The sequence below is a fragment of the Tursiops truncatus genome, chromosome 14 (genome assembly GCF_011762595.2).
Source record: "Tursiops truncatus isolate mTurTru1 chromosome 14, mTurTru1.mat.Y, whole genome shotgun sequence".
In the NCBI taxonomy this organism is placed as follows: domain Eukaryota; kingdom Metazoa; phylum Chordata; class Mammalia; order Artiodactyla; family Delphinidae; genus Tursiops; species Tursiops truncatus.
Window position 1 is genome coordinate 70322212 of NC_047047.1, and position 17334 is coordinate 70339545.

At 37.9% G+C, this 17334-nt stretch overlaps 1 protein-coding gene across 16 annotated transcripts in view; it reads right to left on the reverse strand.

The window, feature by feature from the left end:
* FAM228B (family with sequence similarity 228 member B) overlaps positions 1-17334 on the reverse strand; it is a 92280-nt gene that overhangs the window by 33269 nt on the left and 41677 nt on the right. For 14 of the 16 annotated variants that reach the window (XM_073791715.1, XM_073791714.1, XM_073791713.1 and 11 more), the window contains 5 exons: positions 10575-10643; positions 8883-9074; positions 8131-8211; positions 4867-4954; positions 4616-4772 (listed from right to left, as the gene is read on the reverse strand). In XM_073791715.1, coding sequence (XP_073647816.1) covers positions 4616-4772; positions 4867-4954; positions 8131-8211; positions 8883-9074; positions 10575-10643 — 587 coding nt within the window. The remainder of the gene's footprint in view (positions 1-4615; positions 4773-4866; positions 4955-8130; positions 8212-8882; positions 9075-10574; positions 10644-17334) is intronic. The other 2 variants (XM_073791709.1, XM_073791716.1) reach the window with 2 other exon arrangements.

The window sequence follows — 17334 nt, forward strand, 5'->3', positions numbered from 1 at the left end:
TAACATTTTAATATTCAACACAGTAAAAAAAGAATAGTAAACTGGAAAATATATCCAAAGAAATTACCAAAGGTGATGGAAAATATGAAAGAGATATTAAAAGTATTAATATATAAGATATTTACATATGATATATACAAAGACTAATATTTAGTACAAGGGCTCAGATAAGCCAGTCTTCCCCAAACATACTAGCCTCCACGAGAGTGGAGCAATGTGATACACAGAGAAAAATCCAGAAAATCATCCAAAGAAAACATTTTCCTTACCATATTAGTCATCTCCAGAACCTTCCTGAGGAGGAAAATAAATACTGCAATTGGAACCTACCATGTGCCCATTATTAGCTCACTATAAAATCAATATTCTCAATATCATCACCTTTACATACAACCTGAGTTAAATCTGTCATGAACAGATTCCTGGTTTGGGTAGACCCTACCTAATTACTAGAGTTAGGCTTATGATTCTCAAAGACAATGAAAAAAAGTAGAAAGCCCATTCTTTCAGAATTCTGTCTTAAGGTTTATTTCTGGTTTATGTAACATTTACAGTGCCATTTATAGCAAATTTTTTTAAAAATAAGAAAATTATTAGAGTTCTGTTTCCATTTAAGGATGAATCAACACTGGTTCACAAAATGTAACAGATGTACCACACTAATGCAAGATGTTAATAGAGGAAACTAAAGTGGGGAATGGGGAGGACAGAATATACAGAAATTCTCTTTCTGCTTAAATTTTTGATAAACTTAAAACTGCTCTTAAAAATAAAGCCTAATAATTAAAAACAAAAGATATCAGCTAAAACTTTAATGAATGCTTAAAGGCCAAGTGTGGGCTAGCATGTCATTTTGGAATAGCTGGGGAGACCTCATACAAGAAGTGTTTACACTCATGAGCAAGCTCTTTTCCATGGGCCTGCACCAGGTGCTAACAAGAAAGACTGGGCACAGAGGAGAAAACCAGAGAAAACCCCCATCAGTGGCAAAGATATGCAGGAAGAGATTGACAGTGCTAGGTAAACAAGTGCCCTTCCCACTTTCCTGGATCCTTCCCCCTTACAAAGCAAAGCATTAAGCTGCTGGCGTAAGGGAAGCAAACTCTTTTTCCCCCAGGGTGATAAGCAAAGATCTAGGGCTTTTGGGAGAGGAGTAAAAGCAAACTCTATCTACCTCTGGAAGAGGGATGAGAAATCCTCTTATATCCAGGACAGACTTAAGGCTCTATTGTTACTATGATAGGGATAGGAGTAAAAACCCTCTGTCCCAGGAGGAGGTGCAAGAAATTGCCTGTGCCCAGAATCCTATACTTAAACCCAGCAGAGGTATGCTACTATTGGAAGAGGGGCAGGAAACTACCATCCAAGAACAACCACAGACATAAGATAGTGTTTGGGTGCTACAGGGAGAAGAGAAAGGAACTCTAAGAAAACCCTACTCCTGAGGCTCAAGTATATAGGGCTTGCCTAAAACTGAGGCTAGGATAAAGAAAACAGAGAACATTCCTTTACCTCCCTCTTTGAGCCTACCAACAAGCAACAGCAGAATACTTCTGGCGGGGTCTCCCCTGGTGGTGCAGTGGTTAAGAATGCCACCTGCCAATGCAGGGGACGCAGGTTCGAGCCCTGGTCTGGGAAGATCCCACATGCCGCAGAGCAACTAAGCCCGTGCGCCACAACCACTGAGCCTGTACTCTAGAGACCATGCTCCGCAACAAGAGAAGCCACCGTAACGAGAAGCCCATGCATCACGACAACGAGTAGCCCCCACTTGCTGCCAACTAGAGAAGGCCCGCGCGCAGCAACAAAGACCCAACACAGCCAAAAATAAATTAATTAATTAAAATAAATTTAAAAAAAAAAGAATACTTCTGGGATGAAGCAAGACCATGGAGACACCTCACTCCCTCCACCTCTGTGATGCAGCCTTGCAGGGATAGCCAAAAACTGAGGAGGGCACAGGAACACCTGAGAAAACCCCTCAGGTACCCCAGCCCCTACCCTAAGCACAAGGTAACAAAAGCCCACCACTAGAGGCATCTGAAGTCTGTGATGCATTGCAAGTAACAATAGCAATAATAATACCTAAACCCTGCTCAATTTCGGACTAGGTAAGCCCAATTCTCCACGCTAATGCCTGACAGAAGAAAAAGCATATTCATTTCTAGACATAAATATTCACTCTGTACTATTCTACCTCTAATGCCTAGCATTCAATTAAAACTTACAAGACATGCCAAAAAAAAGCAAGACAAAGTATCCCACTGTCAAGAGATAAAGCAGTCAACAGAACCAGATTCAGAATGAACCTGAGCTGGAACTCTCAAATGAGGAACTTAAAATAACTATGATTAATATGTTAAAGAGTCTAGTGGAAAGATGAATAATATGAATGAGCAGATGGAGGATTTTAGGAAAAATTAAACCTATGTGAAAAAAAATCAAATGGAAATACTAGAAATAAAAATCATCACATCTGAAATGGAGAATTCCTCTGATCGTCTCTTCAGTATGTAAGACAAAGCTGAGGAAAGGTTCATTTGATGGTGATCAATAGATGGGACACAGCTGAGGAGAGACTCAGTGAACTTAAAGATAGGTGGGTAGAAACTGTCCAACTGAAATACAAGAAGAAAAAATACATAAATAAATAAAAACAGAGTATCTAAGAACTAAGGGACAATATCAAGTGGTCTAACATACATAGAACTGGAGCCTCAGAAAGGAAAAAAAAAAAAGAAGAATAGAACTAAAAATAGAACTACCATATGACCTAGCATTTCCACTCCTGGGTATCCGAAAAAAACAAAAGCATCCCAATGTTCACAGCAGCAGTATTTACAATAGCCAAAATATACAGTCAACCTAAGTGTCCATCAACAGATCAATGAGTAAAGAAGATGTGATACACACACACACACACACGCACACACACACACACACAAAACACACACAATGGAATACTACTCAGCCTTGAAAAAAGAATGAAAATTTGCCATTTGCAACAACATGCATGGATCTGGAGGGTATTATGCTTAGTGAAATAAGTGAAATAAGTCAGACAAAGAAAGACAAATATGGTATGATATCACTTACAGGTGGAATCTAAAAACTAAAACAGGGGCTTCCTTGGTGGCGCAGTGGTTAAGAATCCGCCTGCCAATGCAGGGGACACAGGTTCAGGCCCTAGTCCAAGAAGATCCCACATGCTGCGGAGCAACTAAGCCCATGCGCCACAACTATGGAGCCTGTACTCTAGAGCCCACGAGCCACAACTACTGAGCCCACGTGCCACAACTACTGAAGCCCGTGCACCTAGAGCCTGTGCTCTGCAACAAGAGAAGCCACTACAATGAGAAGCCCAAGCACCGCAACGAAGAGTAGCCCCCACTCGCCACAACTAGAGAAAGCCTGCATGCAGCAACGAAGACCTGACCCAACACAGCCAAAAATAAATAACTTAATTAAAAAATAAATCAAACTAGTAACTATAACAACAACAACAAAAAGAACAGACTCACAGATACAGAGAACAAACTAGTGGTTACCAGTGGGGAGAGGAAAGGGGAAGGGGCAAGTTAGGAGTAGGGGAGTAAGAGGTAAAAACTACTATGTATAAAATAAATAAGCTGTAAGGATATTTTTGTATAGCCAATATTTTATAATAACTATAAATGGAGTGTAACTTTTAAAAATTGTGAATCACTGCACTGTGCATCTGAAAAACTTATATAATATTGTACATCAACTATACTTAAGTTAAAAAAAACACGGGGGAGAGATAAACTGGGAGACTGGGATTGACATATACACACTACTATATATAAAATAGATAACTAATAAGAACCTACTGTATAGCACAGGGAACTCTTCTCAATACTCTGTAATAACCTATATGAGTAAAGAATCTAAAAGAAGAGTGGATATATATATATGTATAACTGATTCACTTTGCTACACAGCAGAAACTAACTTTTTTTTTTTTTTTTTTGCGGTACGCGGGCCTCTCACTGCTGTGGCCTCTCCCGTTGCGGAGCACAGGCTCCGGACGTGCAGGCTCAGCGGCCATGGCTCATGGGTCCAGCTGCTCTGTGGCATGTGGGATCTTCCCGGACCAGGGCACGAACCCATGTCCCCTGCAACGGCAGGCGGACTCTCAACCACTGCGCCACCAGGGAAGCCCTAACACAACATTTTAAATCAACTATACTCCAATAAATTTTTTTAAAAACCACACAGGAAGAATGAGGCATAAGAAATATCTGAAGTGATAACAGCCTAGAATTTCCCCCCAAATAATGAAAGACATCAAACCACAGATATAAGAATCTCAGTGAACCCTAAGTAGGATCAAACAAAAAGAAAGGGGAAAAAACACCTACACACATCATAGACTAGCTAATGAAAACCAAAGACAAAGAGAAAATCTTGAAAGTACCCAAGAAAAAAGAAACATCACATACAGAGGAACAAAGACAAGAATTACAGTAGACTTCTCATTGAAAAATGAAATAGTTTTTAAAAATCATAATTATGACAAAATATATATCATTGTCTCAAGAAACAGTTTTCAAATTCGAAGAGGTTCCATAATTTCTATCAAACTAACCATTACCTGCTCCTTTTACAAAATTCACTCTCTATGTAGTTTGTAGGCAGTTTAAGCCACTCATTTGGAGTCATAAAGTGCCTTGAATTAGAAATTCCTGGAAATCTGGAATGCAGTTTGGCCTTCTCAACCTCTTTAAATTCTTTCATTGTAAATATTCTGCCTGTAGGAAGATGAGCAACCTAAATTAGCATCCTTAAATGCAACTCCCATTGCTCTTGGGTTATGAAACCACGTAACAATTAGAAACTAAGTACCAGTCTCACACTGAAGAAGAATTCTTTTTCCATTGTCTTTGTCATATTGTGCCTTTTTCAAAGGGTCACGAAATGGTGGGATGGTAACCTACAAGAAAAACACTTCTTTGAGGACTGGGTTCCAGCTCTTTTTCAGTCTATTCTAAGCATCCATGCCAAGCTCTTGTGCCAGAATAACCAAGATTACAGCATCTACAAACTAACAGCAATCTAATTATTATATATATTTAACACATTACAAAGAGATGGCAGCACTCCAATACATCTCCTAACAAGGCCCTTCAGCCAAAGAAGCATGGTTAGCTCTTGTTTTAATAGCCTTTTCAGATCACTGTGGATTTCTTTTTAGATATCAATACTATACCCAAACTCAACAAGTGGCAGCTTCTTAAAGGTCAGTTACGATGTAGAATCTGAAACCATATCAATGAATTATTCAAACTCTGCTACATTAAAATCCATTGGTCCATCTTGAACTTGAACTCTGAATGAATCTTTTATCCATATCATGAATTGGTTGTTTAGAGAAAATTAGATCACTGAGTTATGTGAGGTCTTCCAAATGTTAATACATTTCATTATACAATAATCACATTCATTAATATCATCACCAGTCTCATCAGTAAAGTCTTTGAGTATTTGAACACTGTCACACATGATGGTCAGTATGATATTTCAAAAATTCAAATTTTTGTTTGGAAGTTCACATTTTATCACTGGCAACAAATATTGTCAGCTGTTTTTCTTGAAGTGACAGACTCACTTCATTAATTTTCCAGAAAATGTCTACCAAACACCCAAGACTTAATAAACATAGTCTGTAAGTCATTCTTTCAAGTAAAAATGATGTTCCATGAAAAAAAATCAGCCAGTTCAGCTCACAATTCAAACAATCATACTGTATTTCAGTATGCAGAAATGTTCTTTGCATACCTCCCATTTCATCACAGAATATTAAAAAGATGTGTAGAAAAGTCCAAGACTTGGAGGGGAGGAATGAATTAGGAGTTTGGAATTAGCAGATACAAACTACTGCATAGAGTAAAACAGATAAACAACAAGGTCCTATTGTATAGCACAGAAAATTATATTCAATATCTTGTAATAAACTATAATGGAAAAGAATCTGAAAAACTAAAAACCCAAATCACCTTGCTGAACACTAGGAACTAACACTGTAAATCAACTATACTTCAATTAAAAAAGGGGGGAGTAAGACTTAATAAAATTAATAATTTTTTTACTGTTTGATCAAGGATATTAAGTGAAATTGAATTTTTTTTTTTTTTTACTGTGAGTGCATGACAGTGAAGAATATGAGTACAGTACCAGTATAATTTGGTAACACTGACTTAAGTAGCTCTAAGGTACTAGCAGTTTTACCCAACACTGCTTTTGTACCATCAGTGCAAATGTCAACACAATGAAAAAGGCAAATAAAATTTGGCACTATTATGAAAAGTTTTGGCCTAATGGACCCCCTAGAAGGGTTTTGGGGCTGTCAAAGGTCTAGGTACCTCACTTTGAGAACTGCTGCTATAACCTCAAAGTGCTCAGCTTACCTTAAGAGGTCACCTATCAGCTTCATTTAGAGCGGCAACATGGTGAAAGAACAGAATGGAATTCTGGTACCCAAAAGATCTGGTTTCAGGCTTCCCTAGTGGTGTAGTGGTTGAGAATCCGCCTGCCAATGCAGGGGACACAGGTTCGAACCCTGGTCCGGGAAGATCCCACATGCCGCAGAGCAACTAAGCCCATGTGCCACAACTACTGAGCCTGCACTCTGGAGCCCGCGAGCCACAACTACTGAAGCCCGCATGCCTAGAGCCCGTGCTTCGCGACAAGAGAAGCCACTGCAATGAGAAGCCCGCGCACCACGCCGAAGAGTAGCCCCTGCCGCAGCAAGAGAAAGCCCGCGCACAGCAACGAAGACCCAACACAGCCAAAAAATAAATAAATAAATAAATAAATTTTAAAAAAAAGATCTGATTTCAAATCCCAATTCTAACCCTTACCAGGTATGCTACTAGTTAGTATGTCTAAGGATATAACTCTAAACTCTCAGTTTAACTCTGACCTATAAAAATAGGGACAATAGCACATACACACACCCTAATTTGGGGAAAAACTTAAAAGACCTGCTTTGCCCTGCAACTACCAGCAGTTTAAAATGTCTATGATTCAAGGTAGGTTTTTTGTTTTATTTTCTTTAATAATATCCACTATTAGCAAAAGTGTGGAAAAAATAGATTCTCGGGAGGAGGTACAAATTTATATAACCATTCTGAAGGACAATTTCGTGATATGAATTAAAATCATGCATAATTTTTAACCCAGCAGTTCTACTTCTAGCAACTTACCAAACGGAAAAAATTAAGAAATAAATAGTTACAGGGATGTTCATCATAATGTCATTTATATCAACAATAGGTCAAAAACAATCTAGAGGTTCAAAATAAGGAATATGTTAAAAAAAAAAAAAAAGATGGTATAGCAAGATAGTATATGTGTTTAGAAACGTACCCGTACTCTGCTATTTACAGCTGTGTAACCTTGGACAAGTAACTTAACCCACCCGTGCCTCACTTGCCTTATTTGTAAATTAGCAGTGAATGCTCAAATAAAGTGAAAAGAAATCTTAACATTTGGTTAAGCTCTCAATGCAAGTTAGCTATTAATAACAGAATACCATGTATTGATTACAATTGTATATTTACATTTACTGACAAAGAAAGAAAGCAAATCATAAACTACTGAGAAAAAAAGATTTTAAAACCTAATGTGTGGTATGATCCCATTCTTGTTAAATAAAAATGTGTACATATACCTACCCATAGAAAGAAGTGTTTTTTTTTAATTGAAGTATAGTTGGTTTATAATTAGAAAGAAGTCTTGAAGAATATACAGAAAAATGTTCATGAGTTCATTCTGGGTAATGGAATTGTGAGTGGTCTCTTATTATTTATTTTAAAATTGATTTTCTCATTTACATATCATAAAAATATATTACTTTTGTAACAAATTTAAAAGTCTGAAATTTTTTAACGTTATCTATCACCCAATTATTATACAATATTTTCAAATTTTACAGAGGTTTAATTTACTTTGGACTTTGGCTTTTTTGTTCCTTTCTAAGATATGGAGATGGGACATGATTCTTAAGATTTTACTGCATTCATTGGAAATCACTAAAGGACTACTTATATATTAGGACTGCTCAAAAAAACAAACCACATAATACCAAAGTTAAAATTAGAAATCTACCTTCAGAAAATTCGGGTCCTCTTTTTTCATGTAAAAAGGATCATATTCTTTTGGATCATAATGCTCTATAAATGCATTTCCCTATAGGAAGGAAATAAAACCACACATAAGAACAAGCAGTCCATAATTAATTTTGAGCATAACAGGACTCAAGAGTCAAACACACAGTTCCACTCTTATGCTTTGAAATGGCATCAATGACAGATGCAAAAGGGAAGGGAAGACCAAATTGGAAATTAAATTTAATGTATTTAAGTAAGAAATATTATAGTGATAGAAGGAATCTACTTAAAATTTGCAAGATTTTAATAAAGGATGTTGGAACACTAAAAGATACAGGAATTTGTTTTTAGGTACTTAATATTCAAACATCTCAGATCTCTTAAAAATGCCAGGAGAACAGAAATATTTTATAGCTTTATAAATAATCAAGTTCCAGAATAAAAAACAAAAAATTCAAAAAAACATATATCTTGAACCTAGAGTCCAATTTTTTTAAATTGGTATATAAAATTAACAATTACATAGGAGAAAGAAAGAAAAATTATACTAATGTACACATTTAAATTCAGACCTAACCCTTTCCCTCCATCCTTTCCACATGCCCTGGATTTAAGAATAGTATGTGCTATAATGGAGTACAGATTACACATATACAGAAATAGGAAGGGCAGGCTGTTTGGATGATTATAAATAAAGATAACTGTAGCTTTTAAAGCAACTGAAAAAAGTAATAAATGATCTCTTAGTACCTTTTTATTTACGTATTTTAAAAAAGCATCTAATTCCTCTTGTCTCCTTTTTATAATCTTCTTATGTGAAGCAACATTTTCTATAATTTTCTTCTGGAGAGGATCTGCCACATGATCAACCCATCTTTTATATAATATCTCTTTTTTTCTTGCATTTAAGAAGTCATGATGCTTTAAATATTTACCTAGTTCCTAGTAAACAGTGATAGGAAAGACAAATATATTATCTTAAAGTTTTCTTGTTCCAAATTTTAAACTTAATTTATATTCATAAGAATAACCCACAAAATCATCCATTAATTAAATCATTTGGTTGGCTTCTGTGTGACACACAATACTGGAAACAAAGAATACATGAATAAATTAGACAACATGCCTGCTCTCCCTGGAAGAAAGACAACAAAACAAATCTACAAAACAACAGGAGGAGGGACCATGTAGCAAGAGATATATGGGGTTCAAACAGATACTAGTATACCAGTGTTCACTGCATCATTACTCACAATAGCCAAAAGGTGGAAACAACTCCAGTGTTCATCAACAGATGAAGGTATAAACAAAATGTGGTATATACGTATAATGGAATATTATACAATCATAAAAAGGAGTGAAGTTCTGACACATGCTACAACATGGATGAACCTTAAAAGCAATATGCTAAGTGAAATATGACAGACACAAAAGGATAAATATTGTAGGATTCCACTTATATGAAATGTCTAGAATAGGCAAATTCATAGAGACAGAAAATAAATTAGATGTTACCAGAGGTTTGCGGAAGGAGAGCTGGGAAGTTACTACTTAATGACTACAAAGTTTTGGTTGGGGTGATGAAAAAGGTTTAGAAATACATAGTGGTTATGGTTGCTCAACAGATAAATGTAATTAATGTCACTGAACTGTACACTCAAAAATGGTTAAAAAGCAAATTTTATGTTATATATATTTTACAATAGAAAAATTAAATTTTTTAAAAGATTTCCAAATTGGTAGACATTTGGGATGGGCCTTAAAGAACAGAGTTATCTAGGAAGAGAAGGAACGACACAGAATGAGGAAGAAGAATATTCTATGGAGGGAATTCCCCGGCGGTCCAGTCATTAGGACTCCACACCTTCACTGCCGAGGGGCCGAGTTCAATCCCTGGTCAGGGAACTAAGATCCCACAAGCCGCACAGCACAGCCAGAAAAAAAAATAAGAATACCTAGTGACTCCACAGAAGCCCCACTAACACGAAGCAACAAGTGAGTAGGAGGAAACTCTTATAAGGTATCTATAAAAGAGTCCTCACAAAGTATAGGAAGAGAGGAACTAAATTAAAGCAATCTCAGAGCTCTTTTAAGTTCAATCCTAAAGGCTAATGAGTGTTTTAATTGTTTTCTATATTTTCTAAATTTTTTTTTTTTTTTTGGCGGTACGCGGGCCTCTCACTGTTGTGGCCTCTCCCGTTGCGGAGCATAGGCTCCAGACGCGCAGGCACGGTGGCCATGGCTCACAGGCCTAGCCGCTCCACGGAATGTGGGATCCTCCCGGACCGGGGCACGAACCTGTGTCCCCTGCATCGGCAGGCAGACTCTCAACCACTGCGCCACCAGGGAAGCCCCCTAAAATTTTTATAATGACAATGTACTACATCTGAAATGGAAAAACAAAATTTAATTTTTGAGACACATTCTGCAGCCAATCCTTACCTTAATTATATAATTTTCTCTGTATAATATTGATTGAATAGCTGCATCAATATCTTCTTTAGCTAATGCCTAAAATGACAGAATGACATTTTGAAAATCAAATATTTGAAAATTAAATTATTAATACTACCTAGACTCATAATATTTTATGTGACATACATATCCCTGGAAAGTTCTCTATAAATCCAATTTTTCTACTTCAAATCATATCATCAGTACTTTTTAAAGAGGATTTGAATCTTTCTGCTCTCAGCTACAGTTCACTCTCGGGAAAAAATAACTCAGATCACAGACATTTTGAGTCCCAATATGGTCAAATGACTTCGCCCAGACACACATGGTAGGTAAAACCCATCTTTTTTCACATCCTATAAAGTGATACAATCAGGCCTCTATTTGAATTCATTTACTCTGAATGAATTCTATTTGAATTCATTTAGTCATTATAGCTATCAAATATTAATACTTTTTATGAACAAGCCACATTTTCAGTATTTTAAAGCAACACAATCTTCAGGAAATAGCTCATAAAATTAAATTTTTCCATTTTCATAACAAATTTTCCACAATTAAACATGTCAGAAAATGCAAGAGGTTGATTTCTAGCATACATGTGAATGTAATTAACATCACTGACTTACACACTTAAAAATAGTTAAAAAGAGTAAATTTTATGATATAATTTTTCCACAATGGAAAAAATGATTAATAATAAAAGAGTCCCAAAGTGGGCATTTGGGATGGGCCTTTGAAATCCTCTCATAATTACACAAAAATAAAATATTCTCAAATTAACTGTCATTGGAATTAGTTGTCTTCACTTCCACTACCCTTGTTTTCCAGAATAGATGAGTAAAATCTCAAAATCTAAGAACTAACCTTCCCCATTAACACACAAGGAAATTAAGGCTCAAGGGAGTTAAGCAACAACCAGAAGCCTAGAAAATCCTGCACTGAGCCCAGAATTCAAACTCAAATGTATCTAACTCTAAATTCATTTTCTTTGTCTTTCTGCCTCAGAGTTGCTATTCCTAGCAAATCTACTGCTGTCAAAACCAAGATGAGTACTGAAATATTAAAACCACCACCTGAAAACACTGGAGACTGACCCAGAGCAGGAGGAAACTAAAGGGTAGTCAACACTTGGAAAAAGAGAACAGCACTGGAAAAGTTTTCAGTTCTTTATGGACTTTTGTCTAACAGCAGGCCTCAGTCATAGCTAAACAAAACAAGGTAGCTCAAATGCAGACAGAAATACACAGTTTTACAGATTCAATAATTAGAAGACAGAGTTCAGGGCAACCATAGCAGCAGAAAAATGAAGAGGAGAAATACCTGAAAGGAGTAAGCCATAGACAGAATGCCACAAATTCTGCAGACCAAATCTCTGGCAGACGCTTGAACTACATAAGCACAAATCAGACTCCGTGGAGCCCAGCTAAAGCTAAAAAAGACTAAACAGTGATTTCACCTGCTGCCAACTGCAGGAGAGACAAAGTTCAGAGTTCGTGTTCAGCCAAGTTAACTGCCTGCTAAAACAAAAACTCAGTATTAATCACAGGAACATAACAGAATCCAGACCCTTTACAATGTATCTCTCATAACGTCCAAAATCACTAGACAAATAGGAAAACGTGACCCTTACACAGAAAGACAATCAACTGGAGACCAACTCTGAGATGGCCCATATGTTGGAATTAGCAGACAAGGATTCTAGGTCAACTATTATAGCTATGTTTAAGAAGTTATAGGAAAATATGCTCATAATGAATGAATAGAAAACCTCAGCAGAAAAATAGAGACTGAAAAATAACCAAGTGGAAAATACAGTTCTTAAATTTAAAAAACAAACAAACTTAAATGGGCTTAACAGCAGATTGAAGATGACATAAAAAGAGTCAGTGAACTTGAATTCAAATCATTAGAATTTATCCAATCTGGGAAACAGGAAGAAAAAAGACTGGAAAATGAATAGAGTTGTAGCAACTTATGAGACAATAGCAAAAGGTTCAACAAGTTGATAACTGGAGTCCTAGAAATGATAAATAAAAGAATGGAATAGGAGAAGAAAGAAAGTTAGGAAGGAAGATAGAATAAGAGGGAACAGATTTATCCTCCTACCTTAAAAAAAAAAAAGTTAAACAACAGTTCAAGACACTGGACATCAGGCTATGAAGGACAGTGGCCCCTGAGATACAGAACACAAGGTAAGCCTTAAAATAGCTCAATAGAGCCTGGAGAGAATTTCCAGACTGTGGCACAGAGAGGAGGAAATCAGGTGGAATCCACCTGTCTCCCTGAAATGAGCAGGGGAGCTGGGAGTCTGGGGAGGCCAGGGTAGCTACAGTTCATAGAGCACAGTACCAGAGGGAAGAAAGTCATACAGAGAAAGAGCTTTAGGGATCTGCAGAGAATTAGATCTGTAGAGGGTCCCCCTTGCATCTTCAGGTGAATGCTGAACACTATATGCATGTGGGGAAACTACCCAAAGAAACACTGGGCAAAGAAGTACCTGAAAGGATTAGGGGAACAATCCCTAGAGGTCACACAACCCCAGGAGTTATTCCTCTTAACATCAGCCAGGGTGACAAACCTTATGGTGCATAAAACAGAGTTGAGTACTTAGAGGGGTTTTACAAAATAAGTACTAAAGCAAAATTGGCCATACACTAAATGATACTACAGTTCTGTCTAACAAAGCTTGGTGTCAAGACATGAAAAAAATCAGACTGTGTCCAAGTAACTTAACCGCATACCAGAACAAAGCTCAGCATATTTATTGGAAATCAAAGATATCCAGCACTCAACAAGGAAAAATTCACATCTGGCATCCAATTAAAAACATCACCAGGCATACAGGTCATGGAAGAAACCTAAATGTCCATCGACAGACGAATGGATAAAGAAGTTGTGGCACATATATACAATGGAATATTACTCAGCCATATTGGATAAAAAGGAACAAAATTGAGTCATTTGCTGAGACGTGGATGGACTTAGAGACTGCCATACAGAGTGAAGTAAGTCAGAAAGAGAAAAACAAATATCGTATATTAACGCATGTATGTGGAACCTAGAAAAATGTTACAGATGAACCAGTCTGCAGGGCAGAGGTTGAGACACAGATGTAGAGAACAAACGTATGGACACCAAGGGGGGAAAACCGCGGTGGGGTGGGGATGGTGGTGTGCTGAATTGGACGATTGGGATTGACATGTATACACTGATGTGTATAAAACTGATGACTAATAAGAACCTGCAATATAAAAAAAACAAACAAAAAAAAACAACTAATACTAAACTTTCTTTGGGTTATTTGTATGGAAATATGTTTATATAAATGTTTCAGACATTACATGAAATTTCTAAAAATCTTATATGTTCTGGTATAATGTTATAAGTCATAATTCTAGTTATTACTTTAAAATGTATATCTCAGAAATTAAAAAAAAAAAATCACCAGGCATATAAAGAAGCAGGAAAATTTGACTAATGAAAAGAATCAATCAAAACTACCCCAGAGGAGACTTCCTTGTGTTCCAGTGGCTAAGACTCCATGCTCCCAATGCAGGGGGCCTAAGTTTGATCCCTGCTCAGGGAACTAGATCCCACATACCGCAACTAAGAGTTTGCAGGCCGCAACTAAAGATCCCACATGCTGCAACTAAGGATCCCACACCCAGCAACGAAGACCTGGTGCAGCCAAATAAATATTTTTAAAAAAAACTACCCCAGAAATGACACAGATGATATAATTATTAGACCAAGACATTAAAATAGTTCATAAGTGCAGGAAGCTAGACGAAACAGCAGACGTTTTGAGACACAGAAGATTTTTTAAAAGGCCCCCTAAAAACTTAAGGGATAAAAACCACAATGTCTGAAATGAAAAATACAACAGACAGGATTATCAACAGACTGGGTATTACAGAAGAAATGATTAGTAAAGTTAAAATCATAATAGAAGCTGTCCAAAATGAAATGCAGGGAGGAAAAGTATGAAAAAGTTTAACAGATAATCAGTGGGCTATGGGATAGCTTTAAGCAGGCGATTAAACATGTAATTTTATTTCCCAAAAGGAGAAGGGGTGGGGTAGAAAAAATATTTTAAGAAACGATGGCTGAAATTTTTCCAAATGTGTTGGGAACTATACGCTCACCAATACTAGAGGTTCAATGAACTCTAAGCAGTAGAGAAACTGGAACCTTCATACATTGCTGATGAGAATGTAAAATGGTACAGCCACTGTTGGAAACAGTAGGCAGCTCCTCAAAAAGTTAAACACAGAATTACCATATGACTTAGCAATTCCATTCCTAGGTTATATACCCAAGACAGCTGAAAACATATGTTCACACAAAAACTTGTATACAATGTTCACAGCAGCATTGTTCATAATAGTCAAAAACCAGAAAAAATCCAAATGCCCATCCACTGATGAATGGATAAATAAAATGTGGTATATCCATATACTGGAGTATCATTTGGCCATAAAAAAGAATGAAGTGCTGATACATGCTACAACATGGATGAACCATGAAAACAGTATGCTAAGTGGAAGAAGTCAGACACAAAGGACCACATACTACATGATTCCATTTGTATACAATGTCCAGAATAGACAAATCTAAGAGAAAGTAGATTAGCAGTTGCCAGAGAACAAGGGAGAAGGGAATGGACAAGGACTGCTAAACGGTATGAGTTTCCTTTTTGGGGTGATGAAAATGTTCTGGAATTAGAGAGGTGATGGTTATACAACCTTGTGGATATACTAAAAACCACTGAATTGTACACTTTAAGGTAGTGAATTTTAAATTAAAAAATGCACGGGCTTCCCTGGTGGCGCAGTGGTTGAGAGTCCACCTGCCAATGCAGGGGACACGGGTTCGTGCCCCGGTCCGGGAGGATTCCACATGCCACGGAGCGGCTGGGCCCAAGGGCCATGGCCGCTGAGCCTGCGTTTCCGGAGCCTGTGCTCCACAATGGGAGAGGCCACAACAGTGAGAGGCCCGAGTACCACAAAAAAACAATGACAAAAAAAAAAAAAAACACACAATGAGGGACTTCCCTGATAGTCCAGTGGTAAAGAATCCGCCTTACAATGCAGGGGACGCAGGTTCGATCCCTAGTTGGGGAACTGGGATCCCACATGCCATAGGGCAACTAAGCTCGCGTGCCACAACTACTGAGCTTGCACACCTCAACTAGAGAGCCTGCGTGCCGCAAACTACAGAGCCCACGCACCCTGGAGCCTGCATGCCACAACTAGAGAAGAGAAAACTTGCATGCCACAACTAGAGAGAAGCCCGCGCACCACCACAAAGATCCCACATGCCTCAACAAAGATCCCACGAGCTGCAACTAGGACCCGACGCAGCCAAAAAATTTTTAATTTTTTTAAAACACCACACAATGAAACGTGACTCTACATCTTTTGAAATGTGACTCTACATCTTTTAGAATGTCTCAAAAGACTACACACACACACACACACACACACACACACACGAACACACACAGACTGTACCAAATGTTGGCTAGGATGTGAAACACTGGAACTCCCATACACTGCTAGTGGAAATATAAAATAATATAACTTTGGGCTTCCCTGGTGGCGCAGTGGTTGAGAGTCCGCCTGCCGATGCAGGAGACACGGGTTCGTGCCCCAGTCCAGGAAGATCCCACATGCCACAGAGCGGCTGGGCCCGTGAGCCATGGCCGCTGAGCCTGCGCATCCGGAGGCTGTGCTCCGCAACGGGAGAGGCCACAACAGTGAGAGGCCCGCGCACCAGAAAAATAAATAAATAAATAAATAATATAATATAATATAATATAACTTTGGAAAACAGTTGGCAGTTTCATAAAATATTAAATTTATTTACCATATGACCTAGGCATTCTACAACTAGATGTTTACCCAACAGTAATGAAAATATATATCCATACAAAGACATGTACATGAATGTTCCTAACAGCTTTATTTATAATAGCCAAAAACTGTAAACAACCCAAACGTCCAATGACAGAATAGACAAACTGGGGTATATAGCATTCAGCAAAAAAAAAAAGGAACTGAGTACTGAAACATGAAACAACATGGATGAATTGCAAATTATACTGAGTGAAAGAAGCCTGACAAAAATAATACATAACATTATATTTGTATAAAAAAATTTAAATGTAAAATAAACTATAGTGAGATTGGTTCAAGATCCGGAGTAGAAGGACGTGCTCTCACTCCCTCCTGAGAGAGCACCGGAATCACAACTAACTGCTAAACAATCATCAACAGGAAGACACTGTAACTCACCAAAAAAGATACCCCACATCCAAAGACAAAGGAGAAGCCACAATGAGATGGTAGGAGGGGTGCAATCACAATAAAATCAAACCCCATATCTCCTGGGTGGGTGACTCACAAACTGGAGAACACTTATACCACAAGAGTCCACCCACTGGAGTGAAGGTTCTGAGCCCCACATCAGGCTTCCCAACCTGGGGATCCGGCAACAGAAGGAGGAATTCCTAAAGACTCAGACGTTGAAGGCTAGCGGGATTTGACTGCAGGACTTTGACAGGATTGGTGGAAACAGAGACTCCACTCTTGGAGGGCACACACAAAGTAGTGTGCACATCGGGACCCAGGGGAACGAGCAGTGACCCCATAGGAGACTGAACTAGAACTACCTGCTAGTGTTGGAGGGTCTCCTGCAGAGGCGGGGGTGGCTGTGTCTCACCGTGAGGACAAGGACAATGGCA